At 37.9% G+C, this 23,111-nt stretch overlaps 2 protein-coding genes across 2 annotated transcripts in view; one reads left to right on the top strand and one right to left on the bottom strand.

Annotated features, from left to right (window-relative positions):
* Positions 1-418: 418 nt before the first annotated feature.
* On the bottom strand, positions 419-4,247 carry LOC132110465 (MORN repeat-containing protein 4-like). The gene is made up of 5 exons (XM_059517092.1): positions 4,089-4,247; positions 3,617-3,695; positions 2,806-2,920; positions 2,580-2,689; positions 419-1,506 (listed from the first exon to the last, which is right to left on the bottom strand). Exons 2-5 carry the CDS (start codon positions 3,681-3,683, stop codon positions 1,358-1,360), a joined length of 441 nt encoding a protein of 146 aa, XP_059373075.1. The 5' UTR covers positions 3,684-3,695; positions 4,089-4,247; the 3' UTR covers positions 419-1,357.
* An 18,321-nt stretch (positions 4,248-22,568) lies between these two features.
* Positions 22,569-23,111, top strand: part of LOC132110461 (cGMP-dependent protein kinase 1-like) — an 86,939-nt gene continuing 86,396 nt past the window's right edge. Inside the window, exon 1 of the mRNA XM_059517089.1 lies at positions 22,569-22,678. The gene's annotated coding sequence lies outside the window, so the exon portion shown is untranslated. The remainder of the gene's footprint in view (positions 22,679-23,111) is intronic.

The following is a 23,111-nucleotide window of genomic DNA, read 5'->3' as shown; positions in this document are numbered from 1 at the left end:
GTTGTTTATTAATCAACAATCCAGCTCTTCCCTTTGTAGTGTGTTTTGTTGCTGTATTAGAGATGTAATCCATGGCCTGGTTTATCCAGTTCCCAAATTGATCCGTTGGCCTGGTGTCATGACAAGTTTTCCTGAGTGTCACTGGCAGTCTTGCTGATAGAAACATCACAGAGTGTGCCTATGAATCACTTAACACGCTCAGTTGTTCTATGATTAGAAAGCTTTTAGTCACACACAGTATGGTTTCATTTAGCGGTTGGAGCACTAGATAAGTGCTCTGTTCCATTCTGTGTCCTGTTAATATTCTGTTTACTGATTCCTGAGATTGGAATGATAGGCTACATACGTTCAAATATAAATGCTAATGTATTAAGAAATTAATTTGTAAAAAAAAAAAAAATGAAAAAAAAAGATCAGGTGGTGTTTTCTGACTTTTATTTCACTTTTTATTTTTATCATGTCAGTCTTTTGATTCTCTGCTCAAATAAATAACAGTGCAAAATGCTTTTTGGTGTCAGTAGATTTTAGATGAAAGTGACTAAGGCTTCTGTCTGACACTTTGATGATGGAAACAGTAGTGAATTAGCAGTCCGTTTAGAAAATAAAGCAAACACACACTTAAATCAGTCATCAAACATATGAAATTAATGTATACCTGCCTAACAACCCAATACTTTTTAAAATAATTTCAAATAGTTTTCTATAATGTACAAGAAGAATACAACTAAAAAGAATGTTACAACATCCTATACTGTGTTTGTAAATCATACTCGTTTTAAATGAATGAAATGAACAAATATATATAAAATAAAATAAAACGCTTGCTGAAAACATTCCCTAACTGCTGTTGTATGTCAGTAACAAGATTTTAATCCAGCAATATTGACTTTTAATGCAAGAACTAAGGCAAATGTGCAATAAAGACAAACAAACAGTTACAGTTACAACAGTAACAATACAGTCAAATCGCAGGCTCGTAAAGGCAAATTCCATTCATCTACCAAAATCATCTTCATCGGACCACACTTCTTTACCTGCAATGGTAACTTGAGTTTATCCATGCCTCCATAACAAACGTACAGAATTTTGTGATGTTTTTAAGCCACAGAGGAAACCAAGGCAGAGCAACAATGTGAGAGAAATAGAGGTGTGTGGAATGGAAACACTTTCATCCATCCCTGAGGGTCTGATGGGTCTCACATATTTTTGAGCTCCGTTGTTTGGTGAAGGCAGAGATCACCCCTGAGCACAGATCCACAGTCAGTTTTGACTTCATTTGTGACGCTGCAATCCGTAATGTGATTTGGGGCCTGATCTGAAAGCTGCAGTTAGGGGTGCTTTCACTGAGGTCAGTTTGTCATACAAAGAAGCCGCGGGCAGTGGATGCCGAGTTCTTGGCTCTCTGCACCACAGCCTGACACTTTTCACGTTTCAGAAGCTTGTTGTTCTCAAACACTCCCTCATTCCGCGGAACACCATGGGAACCATCTGGAAATGTCAGCAGCCCTATGAAAAAAGGCCACTTTTATTCATGTTAAAAATCTTCACACATTCTTAATCAAATGCCACATATATGAACAGTCTTAATTTTTAACATATACATACAATTTGTGACTTAAATGTGTGAGGCTTCCGGTGTCCTCTGCTTCTAGTAATTTTAGCTCTATAAAAACAGTGGTTATGTTGATTGATATTGCAAAATAGTACTGTATTTATTATAATATTTTATTAACATGATCATAAACATACTAAATTGTAATGCAAATTTGCTGTACTTTGTTATTTTTCTAGTTATTTAGCTGCAGCGACTAATGAATGGGAAGTCTCACACATTCATAGAAAATAGCTTACTTCCACAATTCAAAACAATGTGGATATTTAAAAGCAATCCTGATACTGAATGTATTTTTACATGTACATATTTTCATCAGTCAGAATGAATAAGTACTGTCATTTGTGCCTTGCTGACATATCTAAAAAGAAAGCTGACATTTCTCAAGATGTGAGACATAAATAAATATATGCAAATTTGTAAGAGGTAAAATGTATGTAAACTTACAATTCATGGCACTGCGCGTATATGTAATATGATTTAGTAAATAGTCAGATTCAAGCATTTATGATTCAACTTTTTGAAATGTATAATTTCCGATTACATTTGTTTTTTAAGGTCTACACCACCCATTTCAATCTGATCGAAATTTTATTTGGACAAGGCTCACTCAGATGTGCATTTCCAAGAGCAATGTTAGCTGTAAATTATGGTCGTACATTTCGTTGTTACTGATATAGTTCAGTGTTTCCTGAAACCATAATTCAAACGAACATTCGCAAACATCACAATCTTATGTGGTTGGAACTACAGCTTTCAAACTGTGTTTAAAAGCATTGTTAGAAGTTAAAAGTTTCTAGTTAGTATAACTGTACGGACAGTTCAGGTTGTCGTATGGTAAACACACCCCAGATCAACTGAGGTGTTTACATTAAGGCTTTTCAGTCCAACTGAGCCATTATTCCTATTATACCCAGATCGTTTGGATGCATGCAAATTATTTGTCAAATTATGGTGGAATATTTACCATATCCTTCCACACGGCCACTTTTAAATTCCCCTTCAAATTTCATCCCGTCAAACCTGCTGAAGATTCCGACCCCTTGGAATTTTCCCTGGGCAAATTCACCCTCGTACCTGTTGACCAGAAATGGTGCTGTTTTCCACATGACTAGTCTCACAGATTCACTGCCAGCATGTTCATCTCAGTTTAAGTAGGTAAGTATTTTGAATCTGATAACATGCTCACTCACCTGGATCCATCAGGAAAGACTAACACCCCTGATCCGTGGAACAGGCCATTCTCAAAGTGACCTTTATAACAGGTGCCATCAGCAAACTTCAGCTCACCTTTACCGTGCCTCCGACCTGCACAACAAAACACGCTGCTTCTTAAATGAACACTCAGTTTTTATCCAGTATACTAATGCTATAGACAGTGTTCTTTTGTGTTAATGGCTCTGATAATTAGTACTATAATTAGAATGTCATACGTATATTACATAAGCCGCTTGGATCATTAAGCAGTGCGCTACAATTCCAACAGCAATCAGAAAAACACAAATCTTATGAACATGTTTAGGCATGTTAATATATGTACTCCAGCTATTTCCTCAGATCATAAATAAATAAATTATAAATGACATGACATGTTCTGACAAATATAAAGTTTTCCTTTTACAAGGTTTCACATCTGTGTCCCTTGTCAACATTCTAAGACATACAGTACAACTAAAAACAATTATGCTGTATTTCTGTAGCAATCAAATCCATAATCCAAATAATAAAAGAAGATCATTTCTATAAATTTAAGTCAGTCCTATTGGTAGTTAGCAATGCAAGAGTTGCCAATATTGTTTAGTACGGCATAGAATGTATATCTAGTTGTTTTTGTATCTTGTTGATCAATCTAAAATAATTCAGTACCTTTTATTATGGCATTCAAATATGTAATTGTTTTGACAAATAGAAATTGAAATTACCAATAAAAGTACAGCATTTAAAACACATGTGACAACCTGGCTCATTTATGAAAAATGTCATGAGAATTCAAATCAATCTTGCCTTCCTTCCATTCTCCTGTATATTCTTCTCCGCTGGAATAAGTGAAGGAGCCCCTGGTTAATGTCATACCTCCACCAAGCTAAAGACGAAACAAATTAATATTAAGTTGTAAGAATTAACATAACAGAATCAAATGACTATAAACAGTGGGAGTCCGAATCAATTATTTCATATATTTATGCATAATAAAATATTGAATAGAACATGACGAGTGCCCACACACAAATCTTATTATGGTGTACTGTATAGTGCTCAGTCTAATAAAGCGGGACACAGGGTAGCTGACTTGCACCCATCACTGTAACGTTATAATTAATAGGGTAGCGGGTCATTTACACTGAACACGTTAAAACATTTACGCACTGAAAGAAAGCAGCGGCAGCGGTGACGTCATCCCGCCTCTTATTCACAGCCCTTGTAAACCCTTTTTGACGCTATTTCACAGCATTGAAACGATGAAGAAATCTTTTACCTGTAATGATTCTGTGCAGTCTCAAGAGCATGAAAACCCTTCGTTTTATCCAGCGGATCCGCAGAGGGAGAATCGGTTCTGGCTCGCCGGTGTTTACGGTTCCTCTCGTTGAATCTCTCTCCCCTTGAAGATCTCGCGTTGCTTCTCTCAGCTGTGGATGTGTACTGAGCGCTGATTGGCTGATCACTGGCTGTCTTCTCTAGTAATGTAACACGTGCTGTGTCTGAAATCGCTCACTCATTCACTCATTCACTAATCCCTATATAGTGTATGGCAGTTGAGTTCACTATATAAGGAAGGAGTGAACAAATAAATAAGTGAACGGATTCGGACAGTGACGTATAGCCTACATTGCGCGTGAGACTTGGAGCTGTTGCAGAAACATTGCCTTATGTACTTTTATATTACATGTACCTTATTTTTTAAAAAAAAATAATACTAATAGCAATAATACTCAAAATTACTTTATATTGCAGTTATACATACCTCCGGGTCAGCTTTGTGGTTTCATCGATGGTATATAATTTTTTTTGTAATGCTTTTATGTTCATAATCATTAAATGCTATTAAAATAAGGTTACTGAGAACAACAATAAACACACATAAACACGTTCATAATAATGTATTTATTATTTTTAGTATCTCAGATAAGATTAGTGCGTCCTCAGGCGACCGTTAATTTTACATCAGAATACACTACCTGTTATTAACGAAAAAAAATTATTATCCACCAAATTATCATCATTTTTGTAAGTTAAAAACGATGCAGACTCAGTAAATTAGTTAAATATTAAACTGATTTATTGCCTACATAACATATTTTATTATAAATAATGTAGGAAAAACGTTAAAACAGAAATAATAAAGATGTAAACTTCAGCTGCAACCGAAATGGCATATTGCATATTACTGGGTACTACATTTGAATTTGAACGTACTACTCGACCATTAGAAAAGTACGTTCTATAGGCCTACAGGCGGGAAGGAAGTCGACCGGAAGTTGAAGTCGGCCGCGTGCCGCCATCTTGTAGCAGAACTTCACTTGCGTTAGCATCCCATTGACTCCCATTCATTTTGGTGTCACTTTGACAGAGAATAACTTTACATCTGAGGCATTTAAAGACTCCATTTGTCCATTACTTATTTCTAAAGATACACGACAATGTATAAAGGGCTCTGTAGAGTGTCAAGTAATACACATGTAACTCGTGTGAGTGTAGACACTAGACTGACTTTATTTATGTTACCCGCTTCATCCAACAGGGGTTACCATAGTGATGTTAACATGAACACTGATATTTAAAGTGATAGTGCCACAACTCTACATCCCCTTTCTTCCAGATGAGATGAAAATAAACTTAACAGCTCACACAACAAAACTGGAATCAAAACACGTACTGAAATTATCTTATTATCAGGCCACCCACCATGGAACAAAAGGTGACACAGAACATAAAAAGTATGGTGAAGCATGGGCAAACAACGTTAGTTCAGTTAACGAAGGGACACCTGGTTATCATTTCCATATCTTGATTTTAGTTTAGTTTTTTAGCCACGTACTGACATAGTCCTGATAACGCTGATTAGGTTGGCTAACTCTGCCTGCTCGAGTCACCACCAACTGTCTCTCAGATGAGTCAGCAGTATTGACCACTGGTGTGATACTAGGAGATGTAGGTGGTGGGTTGGCATTTTGGGCAGTCTCTCTATCAGGTACTGGTGAGGTGGACCTCAGTGGCACGTCCTCCTCAGACCTTGCCGTTGGGTTTTCATCAACCCGGAGGAGATGTCGCCTGTTCCTGATATATTTCTTTCCTTGTGATGCTATTACATAGCTATTAGGCTGCTGAGCTGGGCCTTCCACTCTTGCCACTTGATCAAAGCCACGTTCAGTGTGCACTCTGACTGTTTGACCTGGTCTTAGTGCAGAGAGGCGGTGAGCACTGCGGTCATGATACACTTTCCCCCTTATTCTGTGTTTGGAGATGGCAGCAGCCACATTGACTTGGATAGCAGGCCTGAGCATGTCTGTGGTTGCTGGCAGGAAGGTCCTGGTTTGCCTGGACATGAGTCGCTGAGCAGAGGAAGGGAGCCCATCACGGGGAATGTTGCGAGTGTGGAGAATGGCTGCTTGGATGTCTGTGCCATCACGGTGGCACTTCTCCAGCAGGTGCTTAGCGGATCTCACTGCACGCTCAGCCAGACCGTTAGATTGTGGGTAATAGGGACTGCTGCGGATGTGTTTAAAGTCCCATGCTTGTGAAAAGTCTGCAAAGTCCCTTCCAGTGAACTGGGTCCCATTATCAGTCATGAGGGTGTGGGGCACACCATGTGTTGCAAAGTGTCGCTTCAGCTTCGCAATGACCATGTTGCTGGTCATGTTGGGGAGGTAATCCAGCTCGAACCACCCTGAGTAGGAGTCCACCAGAACTAGATGCATTTTGGCACGCCACTCAAATATATCAGCTGCAGTAAATGACCATGGCAGTTCAGGGATGTCATGGAGGTGCATTGGTTCCTTTGTGTGGTGTGCTGTCAAAGCGTTGCATGCAGCACAGCGAGACACCTCTCTTTCGATATCTGTGTACATTGAGGTCCAGTACATAGTCTCTAGAGCTCTGCGTTTGGTGGCTTCAATCCCGGGATGGCCCTGGTGTAGCTGGCCAACATAAAATGTTTGCAGTGCTGCAGGTATGACTAACCTTTGCCCACGCAGAAGCAGTCCATCCTCTAACGTCAACTCTTCCTTCATGGAGAAGAACGGTCGCAACTGTTGCGGCAGCTCCTTGGAGGTGCTGGGCCAGCCATGCACGATGACTTCAGATAGCTGTTGGCAGGTGACGTCACTCTTTACTGCATTTCGTAATTCATCTGTACGACGTGAAGAGAGTACCTGGACAGTCATCACTTCTAGTAAGTCATCAGTAAGTGGGGGCTCAGACTCAGGTAAGTGTGCACGCGACAACGCGTCTGCCACAAACAGTTCCTTGCCTCACTTATACATCACATCCAAGTCGTAACGTTGCAATTTTAACATCATACCCTGCAGGCGTGGTGATGTGGTGTGCAGTGGTTTCCTCAGGATAGTTATAAGGGGCTGATGATCCGTTTCAGCAGTAACGGGGCGGCCATAGATGAAATCATGGAATTTTTTAGCTGCAAACACCAGTGCTAACATTTCTTTTTCAATCTGAGCATACAGTGTGAGGGCACGTGATGCGAATGCCACCGGCCTCCCGTCTTGGAGGCACACCGCCCCCAGACCGTGTTGGGAGGCGTCTGCTGATATAACCACTGGCTTTGATGTGTCAAAAAATTGCAGCACAGGGGGATTAGTCAGTGCCTGCTTCAGTTTGCTGAAAGCCGCATCATGGGCGTCATGCCAGTGCCACTCCACGTCGTGGTGTATCAGCTGTCTCAGAGGGCCAGTCATGTCACTGTACTGGGAGATGAATTTGGATAGATAGTTTGTCATGCCCAGAAACTGCTGTAAAGCCTGTTTGTCCTGTGGCTTCTCCATCTCGCAGACGGCTTTGATCTTTTCCGGATCTGGCTTAACACCATCAGCGGTTAACAGGTGTCCTACATAGTGTACACAGTTGACTCTGAATCTGCACTTGTCAGGATTGAGCTTTAGGTTGATGGCACGGATCCTGTTCAAAACCTGTGTTAGGCGTTCATCATGTTCTAATAATGTGCGTCCCCAGATGAGGATGTCATCGACCATGATCTCGCAAGGTTGTCCAGCAAATAACTGTTCCATCACATTTTGGAAGACCTCACTGCCTGTGCATATGCCGTATGGCATTCTCAGGAACCTATATCGGCCATGAGGTGACATGAATGTTGTGAGCTTGGAGGATGCGCGGTCAAGGGGTATTTGCCAAAACCCACACTTGGCATCTAAGATGCTAAATATTTTTGCACCGGGCATATCCGCAATGATTTGGTCAATTGATTTGAGTGGATGACGGGGTCTGAGGAGGGCCCGGTTTAGATGCACTGGGTCGATGCAAAGTCGCACTGTTCCATCTTTTTTTTTCGCTGCCACCATGGCAGACACCCATTCTGTTGTGTCGTTTTCTGGTATAATTACACCAAGGGCAGTCATTCGGTCCAGCTCCGCCTTGACCTTATCTTTCATGGCAATGGGGATCCTGCGGGGAGCACATATTGTGGGGGCAACAGTGTCATCTAGTCTCATATGATATATCACAGGTAATTTACCTATGACATTAGTGTCAAAAAGGTCTTTGTACTCCAGTATTTCTGGAGCTTCTTGTTGCAGCATGTTGACGTCAGGTCCGAGATGTATGAGACCAATAGCAATACTGTCTTGTAGTCCCAGTATGGGTTTTACATCCCTATTGACCACATGAAACTTGAACTGTCCCTTTGTACAATGCAGTGTTACAGTGCCATCAGTTTTGATTGACTCACCTCCATAAGCCACTAGATTGACTTTTTCATTATGATCCACATGCAGTGTGTGGTCAACTGCATGCAGCAGTTTTCTGGGCAGCACATTACATTTGGCACCAGTGTCCACTTTTACCTTCAGTTGTCCATTTCCGTTCTTCATTGCGAGCGTGGCAAAGATTTCCCCCTTCTGTGCGGGTGTGAGTATTGTGTCACAGTAGAAAGTATCAACCATTTGATTGTCTGGTTCAGTGGTCAATTTATTTACTCTACCCATTTCTCTTCTTTTGTATGGAGTGGGGGCTTTGGGGCGAACTGTGGCCTGCGCTGGTGCAGAGCGACAACACCTAGCAAAGTGATTAAGTTTTCCACAGTTATTGCATGTCTTGTTGAGAGCAAAGCATTTGCTGCGGTCAGGTGAGTGTTGGCCATTACAATTGCCACAGCGAGCCTTCTGAATTGAGCACACTTCAGCTTCCTTATGAAGTTCCTTAGAGCTTTTCTCCGACTGTTCATGGAGCATGCTAATGCTAACTGCCAGTTCAAGGGTGAGATTCTTTTCACGTAATAGTTGTTTGCGGAGGGTGTCGCTCTGTATTCCACAGACGATACGATCCCTGATCAATTAATCACGGAGTGCGCCACAATCGCATTTCTTCGCCAGTATTTTCAGAGTGGAGACATACGCCTGAATAGACTCATCGGTTCCCTGACTAGTGGTGTTAAAAACATGCCTGTCCATAATGATGTTTTTCGCTGGCAAGCATAATTCAGCAAACTTTACCAGTAGAGTCTCTGGTTCTTCGTGACTTTCCCCCTCTCCATACACAAAGGATTCCGACTTTTCAACAGCCTCCGGGCCGGCTAGGTTCAGTAGCGTGTAAGCTTGAACTTTCTTCGATTTATCCGACAGTCCTGCGTTGCAGTAGATTATCCATTCTTTCTCAAATTTCCGCCAGTTGTCGGCAATGTTGTCGTCAAAAACTAGCGGATCGATACGACGGAGTCCTTGAGCCATTATCAGACACTTCTGACACCATGTAGAGTGTCAAGTAATACACATGTAACTCGTGTGAGTGTAGACACTAGACTGACTTTATTTATGTTACCCGCTTCATCCAACAGGGGTCACCATAGTGATGTTAACATGAACACTGATATTTAAAGTGATAGTGCCACAACTCTACAGGCTCCATTACCTTCTATGTTACATTATGGCCCCGTAGAAACAGTTTTTGTAAAAATAGGCTAACGATTGTGTCATAACCACTCGACTCTCTGTCGCACAGTAGAGAAATTACCGTACAGACAGAAGGAGAAGCTCACAGGCAATCGGGGAGATGTCAAGAGAGAAGCCCATAGATACAAGCCCTGGCGTTACATTTTAAAATACTATACAAAATAATTAATCAGAATACTTACTCCTGCTCACTCACGCCAAAGAACTCCCCACTCAAGCTCGCCGTCTCTGCAAGATTAACGATGGCAGTTTGCACGCACAGCTACTAGAAGATTTACATCTGTCAGACAGGTTGCTGACGTCATCAAGCTTAGTTTGAGTCTGCGCGTCAGAAACGGAAGTGCTAAAAATGGGCTTCACTTGCCTCAATTAAGTTCCAATGGGGTCACTGTGTCCATTTCTTTTACTGTCTATGGTTCTATGTAGTATGAATGTTGGTAGTATGAATGGAATTCGGCGTACTACATCCGCCATGTTGACATCCGCCATGTCAAGTGACATACGTTGCCACAACAGCGCGTAAATTTAAAGAGCCCAATCTACTGAGCGAACATGATATAAAATCGGTGATGTTTTTCGTTATTCTTACCGCTTTCGTCTGCGTTTTTACGTCGTTTGAATTAACAATTCAAAGCAGGCGTCGGTCAGCTGTTCACAGATCATGCCTTCGTTGACAGCTTGTAAATCCTTTACTAAATATAAATTTAGCTTTTAATTTTCTACCTCAGAATAACAGCAGCTACATCTGTGAACAGAATGACAGCCTGATTTTATGTAAGGATATAAAGTAATTTATTGTAATAAATACAAATAAAATTACACAAAAGAAACAAAAGGAACATAAATTAATTAATAAACTTGAATGAATGCTTAGACAAATACACACACACACATATATACACATAAATACATTATAGAAATATACACAGAAACACACACACACACATATACACACATCACAATATATAGATAAATACATAATATATACATTATAGACAATATACACACATATATAAATATATATAGAGATAGATATAGATATATCAGCAAAAATGTGTAACCTATTGATATTTTATTCTAAAAAACAAAAACTACATATTTACAGACTGTGAACAGCATCATACAGGCTGCTTTCAATGGCCTTTGACATCCAAGAGCTGCATAACATTGTGCACAGAATGAGCAGGTCAGTCATGGGGATTTTGAGGAGGCTGATTGCCTTCTCCACCACAGATGACATGCAGTGGAAGCAGCTTTTCTTCTGGTAGCTGGCACAATAGATGGCTGTCACATACAAACTGAACCAACAAGCAAGTGAAGTCCAATGTTATTTCAACAGGAAGCGGTTTCATTCTGTTCAGTTGCAGGTCACCACCAGGGGAAGTACCTTGATATGTTTGTTGAGTATCCCGGGTCTGATGCCAGGGTGCTGAAGAACAGCTCTATTTACACTGGAGGCCTGTATCCACCTGCAGGAAAACACATCCTGGGAGAAGGTGTGTGTCCTTGTTTGAGTGCACACATCTGCCTCATCACTCCATACAGAGAGCCTGAACAGAATCCTGCACAGGTTCGATTCAACACCAATGATGCTCGTGCACAGAACATTGTTGAGAGAGCCTTCAGGATGATGAAGACAAGCTGTGCTCCATCTTCTTCTTCTTCAAGGCCCTGGAAGTGAGTCCTGCCTTTGTGCCAGATGTTGTTGCATGCTTTAATAGCATAGCATTTTAAAATATTTTAGTCATGATACCTATTATAAAATCTAAAGGTAGTATATGTTAAATATTATCATCTTTAACAACAATAAAACTAAATACATTTCGCTGCTTTATCACACTGAAACAACTCCTATTGGTAGTTTTGTTTTATTACTTTGATCATTATTGGTTAATCTGGCTGTCATTCAGGAAACTGGACAATGAATCGGTTCACGCCTTTCTACATTTAAAAATATGACCGTTATTGTCGTCTTTTTGTGAGTGAGGCGGCTGTGAGCTGCTGCTCGTTAAAACTGACTGCTCGGTCGGTCCCGAATTATTTAATATTTGCCTGTTGTTATTTTATTTTATTTTTTTATTTTTTTTGAGCGAATTTGAGTCGTGACATGTCAAAGGAGAAAAAAAACTGTGAACACAAGAAGGGTCCGATGTGTTCTGCGAGGTCCTGCAAACATACTGGCAAAATGAGGTAAGAAAATCGCTATCTTTATTATCTTTTGAAAATAGTAAAGTATAACCATGAATCCCATCCATTAGGTGTGTTATATATGTTTTTATTCTAATAATAGTTTCAAAGTGTTTTCTGAAACATATAAGTGCAAATGTCGGTACAATTTTAATGAATTTATGAAAATGAATTTAAAAATGAATTAGGATTGTTTAAAGCAGTGGTTCTCAGTGTCAGGCCCCTCTCTAGTGTTACAGGTGAATCACTAAATTAAATATTAATGCTAATACATTTTAATTTAATCTTTGAGTAAGGTTTTTATTTTGTACATTATAGTACAGTTAATGTAGAGTAAAGTTATGTAACTTTTGTTATAACGCATTTTAATTTAAACGTTAAGTTTTCATTTACCTGTACGTAAGCACAGTGTAGTGTTAATGTTCAAACTGTATTTCCCATGGTAAAGTGGCTGACAACAATAAATATTCTTATAAGAAAAAAACGGCCTCATTTTTTAACTGTAGAGCTGCAGCTGAATAGTTAGGCCTACTACGCTGCTAAAATTTAATGTTGGTTATTATGGTGGAACTTAATATTTAATAACAAATATTTTCTGAAGTGGTACTTGGTATAAAAAGTTTGAGAACCAATGGTTTAAAGAAATGGTATAAAATGAAATCCTGCTTTTTAAGAACTTTTCAGTAAACCATTTCTTCTTTCCCCTTGTAGAGTCATCAAGGATCCAGCTTATTCTTGAAACATTGGTAAGAAATTGTCCATCTGCTACATTGCACTTGTCACTTCTGGTAGAGATGCTTTGACCTTTTGTGATAGGTTTTGATTGTACTTAGTTTAATAAAAATTTACTGAATTAGATTTTACTTGTTTTACTAGACTGTAATGCTATAGTGTTCTGATTAAAACAGTTTAACTGGGGACTCTGAAAACACTGCTTGTGAATAATTTGTGAATTGTAAACTTTCATCTGAATACATTAAATGAAATATATTTAATGAATAGTGTTGTCCACTTTGTTTCCAACCTCACTGTTACTGAACTGTAAAGTGAAAATATTGTGTGATTTATTTTGCATACAGTTTTCAGTTAAATATATTTTACAATATCAAAGTTATTGTGAAACATTGTGAACATACCTAAACTCACTGGTTAAATCTTATGTGCTCTCCAGAAGTTTGCGCTCTGCAAGTGAACGACGCCTTGTGGTGCTCTCCCAAAGAAGTTCAAAATCACTCTCAAGGACCTTTTCCTGGACTGTTGGAATGAACTCCCAATCTCAATCCAAACAGCTGAGTCTTTACTCATTTTCAAGAAACATCTAAAGACCCATCTAGCACTCAGCTAATACTAGCACTTTTCCTTCTTTTCTTGTCTTTCATATTTAAAAAAAAAAAAAAAAAAACCTGCCTATGGGTTATATACTAGACTAACTGAGACTTGTCATTGCACTTGTATACTGTTGTTGTTCTCTTGTTGACCTGACTGCTTCTATTGTTCTCATTTGTAAGTAGCTTTGGATAAAATCGTCTGTTAAATGATTAAATGTAAATGTTTATACAGGACGGTACAGAAAGTGCACAAGTGGGAGAGAGTGGAGGGGATGGCGTCAGAATGGACCTATAGCCTTTCAAGGATCACCTGAAGCACAACCACATTATATGCACGAGGCTGTTGGTTCTAACATTTTAGAGTCCCCTTTGGTAGAAATCTTGTTCTGCATTCCCCACGGTAAAGAAGACACAGTCCGGGGGGGGGGGGGGTTCCCATTAGAACCCAAAAAATATGCATTTATATGCCAAATTATTTTACAAAAACCTTTAAATATTATTGTATTTGGATTGTTCTATTACATGTTTTTTAACAATACATCCATGCATACTCTGCAAAAATAAAGTTTGGGATTATTTTCATCTGTTGTATGCAGTTTGTTTCCAAAATAAAACTGCTGTTAAACAATTTTGAGCATGTGGTAGTTTATTGAAGTTGATTGTAAAGCCATTGCTGCCAGTCATTTGATTGTGAGCCTTTATCATGTACTGTTGATCTAAATGCAAACTATAGGATCTAATGGAACATACAAGTGTGTATTTATACATGGTGCCAGGTACGACGGTGAAACAACATCGTGTTATCAACGTTGATTAACTTTTCAAAATCAACACCTCATTCAGCGTTAATCCAAGGTCTGCAGAACGACCGTAATTCACCCGTGATGCCGGTAAAACGGTGAAACAGCGTCGCAATTTCAACGGTGAATCAACGTCGTGATTTCAACCGTGCATCAACGTCGCGATTTCAACGGTGAATCAACGTCGTGATTTCAACGTTGATCCAATTTGCAAAATCGAAAGGTAATTCAACCTGACGTTGAATCAACGTTGAAATGCCCACACGTTATTATGTCATGAACCTATTATTAGTAAAGGCTTAACATATATTTTATTATTTATCTGAGGGACTCTGACAATGTACTCATGTAGCCTACACTACAAGACGCTATTGGAAATGTGTATCATTGCCCCAAAGGGATACAGTTTATTTACCGCACGATATAGAAATCTACCTTAGACCAGGTCATGTATTCAGACTATATTGGGTAAGTTGTCACACTGTAAAAATAAATAAAAAATGAAATAAAAACAATTATATATATAAAATTACGTAAATAAATAAATAAAAACGGTAATTGGTACTGGTCATTTTCTGCCAAAACATTAGGCTATCAATTATCATAAGGCCACCCCTATCATTTTAAGGACATTTCTGTTACTCTAAAAACACAATGCAATGCAGTGAATGTTTTTAAATTCAGATAAAACACCTATAAAAATCTATACGGAAAATGCCTTCTTATTAATGCAGTATATTATGCCTTATATATTTTTGATTATTTATTTATTTTTCAGACTGTCTTTATTTTGACTTCTTACAGTTAGTCTATCCTGGTTTCCCATGAAGCACTCTCTCTCTTTTCATCTCTCAGGTCTTAAACTGGACCGCTGTCATTGCATCCCGCAGAGATTCCAACGCATATGCCCTGACAGCTGATCTCTTCATAAAACACAGCACCACATGGAGCCATTTATGACCATCGCTATAAACACCAATAGGTTGGTAATGAGAAATGCCAATAAAAATCTCATCCTGGAGATCTATTACCTTTAATGTTAAAGAAAAGCTGTTCTCACTTCCAAACAACGAGAATCCCATTTCTTAAATATGGTGCAATATGTCAAAAGCTGTCAGTGCAACGTGGGCAAATATACCACGCATGGATTCATTTACCAATTTATTTGTGTTTGGATGTGTGTATTTAATGTCAACCTTCTAAAATAAGGAATGGTAGCTAAAACCATACCAATTGTAAGGTAACTGATTGTCTATAGAGGTTTTCACCCTTCATTGCTTTAACCTAAAGACCATGCACAAACACTCACACACTGTGATTGGGGTTTAATTTGGTCTCTGATGATTGTCCTTCACTGGTAGTTAATCAGAATGGCAATAATGCCCAAAGGTCCATATGTCCACATGCCCTAGAGTCACAGGATGGGCCCTGCAGGCATCAGTACACATGAGTGGCCAACCAGCACAACATGAGGACTGACCACACTACAAGCACACATCATTGCAATATAGAGTCTGCTCTCCTTGCCAGAAAAATTGCAAAGGTCAATTTCTAAAAAAAATCACTGACCGAGCCTAAACTGACCTATAATTCTCTGCAAGCCATATAACATATGAGAAAAGTTTGTTGTACGTGATCAGTGCATCCAACATCAAGGTTAGAGAAGTCACGCTATCATGCTCCCTGAGTTTAGAGAGGCTTTTATTTCATAAGCAATTGCATTATCCATGAATCTGTCCATCTCTGTCATAAAAAAGATAGGATTATTAAATGACATAGTTGTTGCTGCAAATCAAAATTTACTTTCATCTGTCAAGGCCAGAAATAATCATGTACTTTATTTTCACTGAAGTGACATTATTTATTTATCAACAATTAGGCGGTATAGAAATTAGGATACCTTAACATCATAAATTGGTTTACCATGTGATATTTTACCTTAGTATATGTTCTTAGTCGATTTTATATAGAATAATTTATTTATGAACATAAATACAGCTAACTTACTTACATAGTTATTTAAAATACTGTTGCGTTCAAATTTTTGAGATGAAAAATTATATTTTTGAATTATATGAAATATTTTATTATTAATGATATAGAATATTGTACATGTATGTTTTATATCTATAAACATCATTGGGACATTTTATCAGAATAATATTTCATCATTAGAAATTTCTTTCAGTGTTTATCCTAGGAATTTGAATTTAAAATGACAAAAGGGATTAGCATTACTTTGTGCAATTTAGACGTATAGGCCTACTGCAGAAATATAAATGTTTGAACTACACGAGGAAGCACAAGGTCAATTCTGGGTCTGGAGGAGAAGTAATTTTGTGTGTGATGTTATGCTATTCTGCTGTGTTGTTTAAAGATTACATTTTACAGTATCGAAGCATGCACATGTACACAAACTTTTTGCTCATGGCATAGTTGTAGACCTTCCTGGGTGAAAAAGAACAATTAGAGGAGAAATGAGAGCACAATCACTGGGGGAAATGTCTGGTGAAGACTTTATTGATTAGTAAGGACTGGCTGATCCAGCGCTCAGTATAGCAATTATGCTGGTGTCAACAAAGAGCAAAGCTATGAAAGACCTCCACCTCTGCCTTCTACAGCATATGATCAAACGTAGAGTACATCCATTCTCCGTGAAACTGCTGATGGGCATTTCATGACAATTAAAATTTATTTATTCTTGAGTCCTGGAACTAAACATTCTACAGAACTGATTAACAGAAGGTTAAGTATCAAAACATTATTTTGGTTTAATCTCTTAAACTTAATCCTTTACGTTTGGTTCAAATTCCTTGTCTAATTTAACTCATATCTGGACTTTCTGGACAAATACAAACATTGATTTAACCAGATTTTTATAAATAAATTCACAAATATTATTAAAAGGTAATAATATTGTTAAAAGGTAGGGACAGCTGTTTAATCTTATAAAAGAGGTTGTGTAAGATGTAGTTAGTAACCTTTTTTTTTTAATCAGGATAAAAATCACTTTACAAGAGTGACCTGGCCAAGAAAAAAATAAATAAATCAGACAACGGTAAACAAATGCATAATAGTAGATGGCTGGATTGACTTTGGACTTGATAAAGTACAATGGACCAACATCAGCACACTTCATTCATTCCTTCTGAGATTATTAAAGCCTCTTTTTCTGAAATTGGTACTTCCATTCGGTCATTTATTAACTCGTCTCTAAGTGCTGGGGTAGTCTCGAAATTTTTTAAGCATGCTGTAGTTCAATCTTTGCTTAAGAAACAGGGTTTGGAGGAAAATTGCCTTAATAATTATCGGCCTGTCTCTAAGCTTTCATTTTTATCAAAACTTTTAGAAAAAGTTGTATATTCACAATTGATTTCCTTTTTGAATGCAGCTAAATTAACAGAACCTCTCCAATCTGGCTTCTCTGCCCATCATAGCACTGAGTCTGCTTTGCTTAAAGTAATCAATGACATTTTGCTTGCAGTGGATAGTGGTAAAAATTCAGTTCTGCTGCTTCTTGATCTTACAGCTGCTTTTGATACAGTTGATCATGATATTCTTCTCTGCCGGTTCAAAAATTTGTTTGGAATTGGGGGTATTGCTTTGCAGTGGTTTAATTCATATCTTAGAGACAGGTCTTTTTCTGTTGAGTTAGGTAAGTTTTCTTCATCTGTTGGTCCTATTATTTGTGGAGTGCCTCAAGGATCCATTTTAGGTCCACTCCTTTTTAATTTATATATGCGACCTTTGGGAGACATTATTAGGAGACACAATGTTTCAATTCATTTATATGCTGATGATGCCCTGTTGTACATACCATTGAAAGCTGGCGATACCATTGGTGGCCTGCCTAGGGGACATCAAGAAATGGCTTTCCAATAGCTTTCTTCGACTTGAATTAAATTAATGAAAATAAAACGGAAGTAATCGTCTTTGGTCCCCCTAAGTTGAGTGGTCTCATAAATGAGCTTGGCAAGCATTTCCCCTCAGTCTCCTCCCGGGTCAGGAATCTTGGTGTCATTCTGGACTCTGAACTTTGCTTAACTAAACAAATTAATACAGTTGTCAAGAACAGTTTTTATCAGTTACAGATCATCTCGAGACTTTTCATGACCTGGAGAAAGTCATTCATTCTTTTATCACCTCCTGCCGTGACTACTGTAATTCATTATATTTGGGTCTTCCTCAGTCATCCATTGCACGCTTACAGATGGTACACAATGCTGCTGCAAGGCATTGTGTTTGTCATTGACTTTGTTCAACGCTTTGGTCAGCTTTGCTGTGATAAATGTGCTATATAAATAAACTATATAATATATACACACACACACACACACACACACATTCACTGGGATATTTATTAGGTATACCTTGCTAGTACTGGGTTGGACTCCCTCATGTCTTCAGAACTTCAGAATTCTTTATGGCATAGATTCAACAAGGTGTTGGAAACATTCCTCAGATATTTTAGTCCATATTGATACGATACCATTACACAGTTGCTTCAGATTTGTCGGCTGCACATCCATGATGCAAATCTCCCGTTCCACCACATCCCAAAGCTGCTCTGTTGGATTGAGATATGGTGACTGTGGAGGCCATTTGAGTAAAGTGAACTCATTGTCATGTTCAAGAAATCAGTCTGAGATGATTTGAGCTTTGTAACATGTTGCATTATCCTGCTGGAAGTAGCCATCAGAAGATGGGTACACTGTAGTCATAAAGGGATGGACATGGTCAGCAACAATACTCCGGTGGGCTGATGCTCATTGGTACTAAAGGGCCCAAAGTGTGCTAAGAAAATATCCCCCACACCATTACACCATCACCACAATTTTTTGGAATAGCTTGTGTTTTAATTAGGGCTGGTAATTTAACTGGTTAATTAGATTAATTAATTATGGAGAAAATAACACATTAAAATTATTAACACATTTAACGCATTTGTCCCGCCCCAGACCTATGTGGATCATTTGCTATTTCATACAGTAGATTGATGACTAATATGCCGCAGGACAACAACTTACTGCATGATGGTGCCTTGAAAATGTCCCTAAAATTCAAGATATGGGCAAAACGGCCGTTTGAGATTGTGTCTCACATTTACATCACATAGTTAAGAAATATCACACGAGAAATAGGCTAAGTGCAATATCACACTAGTGCAAATGTGATACTCATCTTATACAACAGTTCATTAAGAAGTTAATATGTTGTTATTTTAGACACAATGTTGTCTGTTTTGCTCAATTTTGCCAACCAAAAGATAAAAGACAAAGCAAAACTGTTCATCTCCGAGCAACCCAAAGCGGCATTTAATTTCTTAATCCACGTTTTGAACAAATTTGGTGAACCATTTGGTGCGTTAAACCATTTTCTTGTGCACTGGCTTTGAAGTGGTGCTGCACAGACCGATCGTTGTATGACATCAAAGTACCGCGAGAGTGATTCAAAAGCACAGGGAGTCATCTCTCTAAGCTCTTGCGGTGCTTTGATGTCACACACCAATCGATCTGATGGTGATGACCCGCTTCGAACAAGCCTAATGATTCAATGAACCATTCATAAAGAACCATTTACTAAACTCCTGAATGAATCAGCCATTTGAACTAATCAAATGAATCAATAAATGACTCGATGACTTAATCATTAAGACATTTACCACCACCTACTGGCACTTTAATTTTATTATTTAGAGTATCATTTTCATAGTAATAATAATAAAATTATTAAAATAATTTATTACAGTTATAGGTTACCCAACCAAAAAGGACAATTATGTCATCATTTACTCACATGGTCCAAAAGATTAGGCTATATGTAATCAATTTTATCAAACAAAAATATTTCTTGCTGAACCTACTTTTTGTAATCTCAATTTGATGCTTTACACAGCAATGACTTTAAATTATCTTTTGGGAGTTATGGAATAATTTTTTGGATTTCTACAAATTTGATGTGCAATTAATTCGATTAATTAATCACCACATCATGTAATTTATTGGATTAAAAAATTAATAGTTTACCAGCCCTAATTTTAATCTATATTAAATAGCTATTGGGTTGAGCTATTGAGCTATTGTTCCAAGAACAGCCAGTTTTAGGGGTAGTAAATAATCATAATGAGTGATAAAAATATAATTGTAATACAATAAAATGGTACATTTGAGCTTAGAAAACTTCTAGTGATCATTTATGATTAATTTCAAAATGTAAATATTACCTTAATTTTAACATAACTGCAGATAAATTTGTGGGACACATTTTGTCACAATTCTAAGTTTTGCACTTTTGCAAAGTTTTGGAAAAGCATCACCAACAGAACAATCTGAAGGTGAGGGAACTGTTGGATAATTCCTGTGTGTGTTGAAGGGACAAACACAATCTGTTTCCTCCACAAATAGAGATGAATTCAGATCGGCTTCCTTCCACTCCATCAGCCATGCCTGACCAGTTCTACTCAGTGTCTCTCTCTCTGAACAGCCATAACCATTAATCCCAGACACCCCTATTTATACTGCCTAATTGCGATGAGTATGAATGATCAATTATAGTGAGTACCTAATTGCCCTTCATAAAGTCAGCCTCCCCCTGGCTTTAAAGAGGGCTGTTTAAATAATGTTACTAATAGCTCTCTTCTTTACATGGAGAATATATCTTCATTTTTGAGCTCGCAGAGCGTGAGAGTCGCCCGTAATTTAAAGGGGCAATTGAGGAAAGGCATGCAGGTGGTTCCAGGGGGACTCGTTAAGATTTAATGAATTATGAAGCGACCTTCTGTGAACAATGAGCAATCAATGGAAGTGCTGAGTGACAGAACATCACATTGACTGCAGCCCATAACCTCAAGACCATGTGTAATTCTTTCTTTTACACTCTACATTAGCAGTGCACTAACCCGAGTGTCCATTCACAGAAGAGTGTGATTATGCTGCAGTCCTAAAGGCATCCGATCTCTATGTATAGCATTTGAGGATGCACTTGATCTCAGCCAATGAAGTCTGGCACCTCTGCATACATTTAGTATGTGCATCTCTAAACACCTAACACAAAACATAGATGTGTGTGCATTTTCATTGTGACATATGCCAATAGAAATTTGCTCTGCTAATGGAATCCTGTCATTTCTACTGACAGTGAAAGACCACGGCAGACGTGGTGAAAGGCAGAAGTAAATTCAGGTTATCAGAGGAGATTTCCCTTCACCCAATGTCACATAGTTAACTTAGATTTTAAGGAAGATCATTTTGTTTGATGGCCAACTCATTTTATGTAGTTTTCCATTAGTCTCAATGCAATTCTATCGAGGGCCAGTGTCAAATCTTTTTTTTTTACGATTCACCACTTTGTGTTTTTATTGACAATTTAAAGATTTAGTTTGTTCTCTGTTTGTTTCTTTCACAAGTAGAGACTTATTCTCTTTAGCTTTTGTTAAGTGTAAAATTATTTAATTTGTTTTTATTTAAGGAATTTTATTTATGAGAAATTTTAATTTTCCACCAGCCCTTCTTGGAAATTATTCTATTCTATTCTATTCTATTCTATTCTATTCTATTCTATTTAAGGTCAGTGTCAATTCTTTTTTCATTCACCACTTTTGTGTATTTATAGACAAATTAGAGATTTTATTTGTGTTTGTTTCTTTTACAAATAGAGACTGATTCCATTTTGCTTCTATTACGTTTAAAGGTATTTTATTTGTTTCTGTTTATTTAAGGAATCTTGTTTAGGAAAAAATTACCATACCAGCCCCAGTTTGGGAATAAATTCTATTCTATTCTATTCTATTCTATTGAGGGCCAGTTTCAAATCTTTTTCCATTCACCATATTGTGTTTTTATGGACAATTTAAAGAATTGTTCTCTGTTTGTTTCTTTCACAAGTAGAGACTGATTCTGTTTAGCTTTTGTTAAGTGTAAAATAATTTTATTTGTTTGGATTAATTTAAGGAATTTTATTTATGAGAAATTTTCCACCAGCCCCATCTTGGAAACTATTCTATCCTATCCTGTCTTGTACTGTCCTATCCTGTTCTATTCTTTTTTAGGGTCAGTGTCAATTTTCATTCAACTCTTTTGTGTATTTATAGACAAATTAAAGATTTTATTTGTGTTTGTTTCTTTCACAAATAGAGACCGATTCCATTTAATTTATATTAAGTTTAAAGTTATTTTATTTGTTTGTATTTATTTTAGGAATTTTATTTAGGAAAAAAATTAACCATAACAGCCCCAGTTTGAAAATTAATTATATTCCATTCTGTTCTGTTCTACTCAGGAACTGTGTGAAGCTTCATTTCAGCAAATTTATTATGGTTAGATTCTCTGAAGTTGTTTCTTCTGTCATTTACATGCTTTGGCTGTAGTGATAGCTGTCATTTAATCATGTATAAAGTCTGTAGAGTGAACTGACCTTTACCTCAGGGAAAGAGTGTGTGTTTGTGAAAAGAAAACCAATGTGTGACAGTGTCCCCTGGTGTAATTGCCCTATTTTGCTTTGATCCAGGCCTGAACAAATCACCCAGCCACTTTCCACATCTGCTGCATGTCAGCATCTGCCAGACGCGCTCACCCGTCCCGGACGCTGCTAGCAAGCCTTACACCTGCTGCTGAACAGGTAGAACCGTTAACAAACAATGCTTCCGACCTTGTGTTCGCCTAAATGTCCTAAAACATCACTCTCATAATTCCCAAAAATTTTGGTGTAATTCTTTCTGTCCAGTGTGTTTTTGGTGCTTACATTCTATGAGTACAGCAATTGACCCTTCGTAAAGACATGCCTCCCTTAGTTACTGTTCCTACATCTGACAAGCCATGGGGCTTGCACGCCACACATCGTGTTCTTACGCAGTGAAATACAGCATGAAATAAACATGAATGAGCATTAGAAGATGTCTTGTTTTCACCACAAAAAAATACATCAATACACCCCATTTTCCAAGTTCAAGTCCACCGACGTAAATCTACTCTTTCTGGTTTTGTTTGTTGGACAAAATGGCAGATTTAGCATTATGATTGTCCAGATCACCTGTCAATCAAACTCCTGGCGA

This window comes from Carassius carassius, chromosome 30 (genome assembly GCF_963082965.1).
Source record: "Carassius carassius chromosome 30, fCarCar2.1, whole genome shotgun sequence".
NCBI lineage: Eukaryota > Metazoa > Chordata > Actinopteri > Cypriniformes > Cyprinidae > Carassius > Carassius carassius.
This window is presented reverse-complemented; position numbering and strand designations above follow the sequence as displayed.

Bases quoted from the DNA above. Each gene is read 5' to 3' on its own strand.
- LOC132110465 (XM_059517092.1), bottom strand. From the start codon at position 3,683: ATGACATTAACCAGGGGCTCCTTCACTTATTCCAGCGGAGAAGAATAT. The intron at 2,921-3,616 runs GCAAGATTGATT...TTTGTTGTGCAG, and splicing joins TACAGGAGAATGGAAGGAAG to GTCGGAGGCACGGTAAAGGT. The intron at 2,690-2,805 runs GTGAGTGAGCAT...TCTGGTCAACAG, and splicing joins GTCTTTCCTGATGGATCCAG to GTACGAGGGTGAATTTGCCC.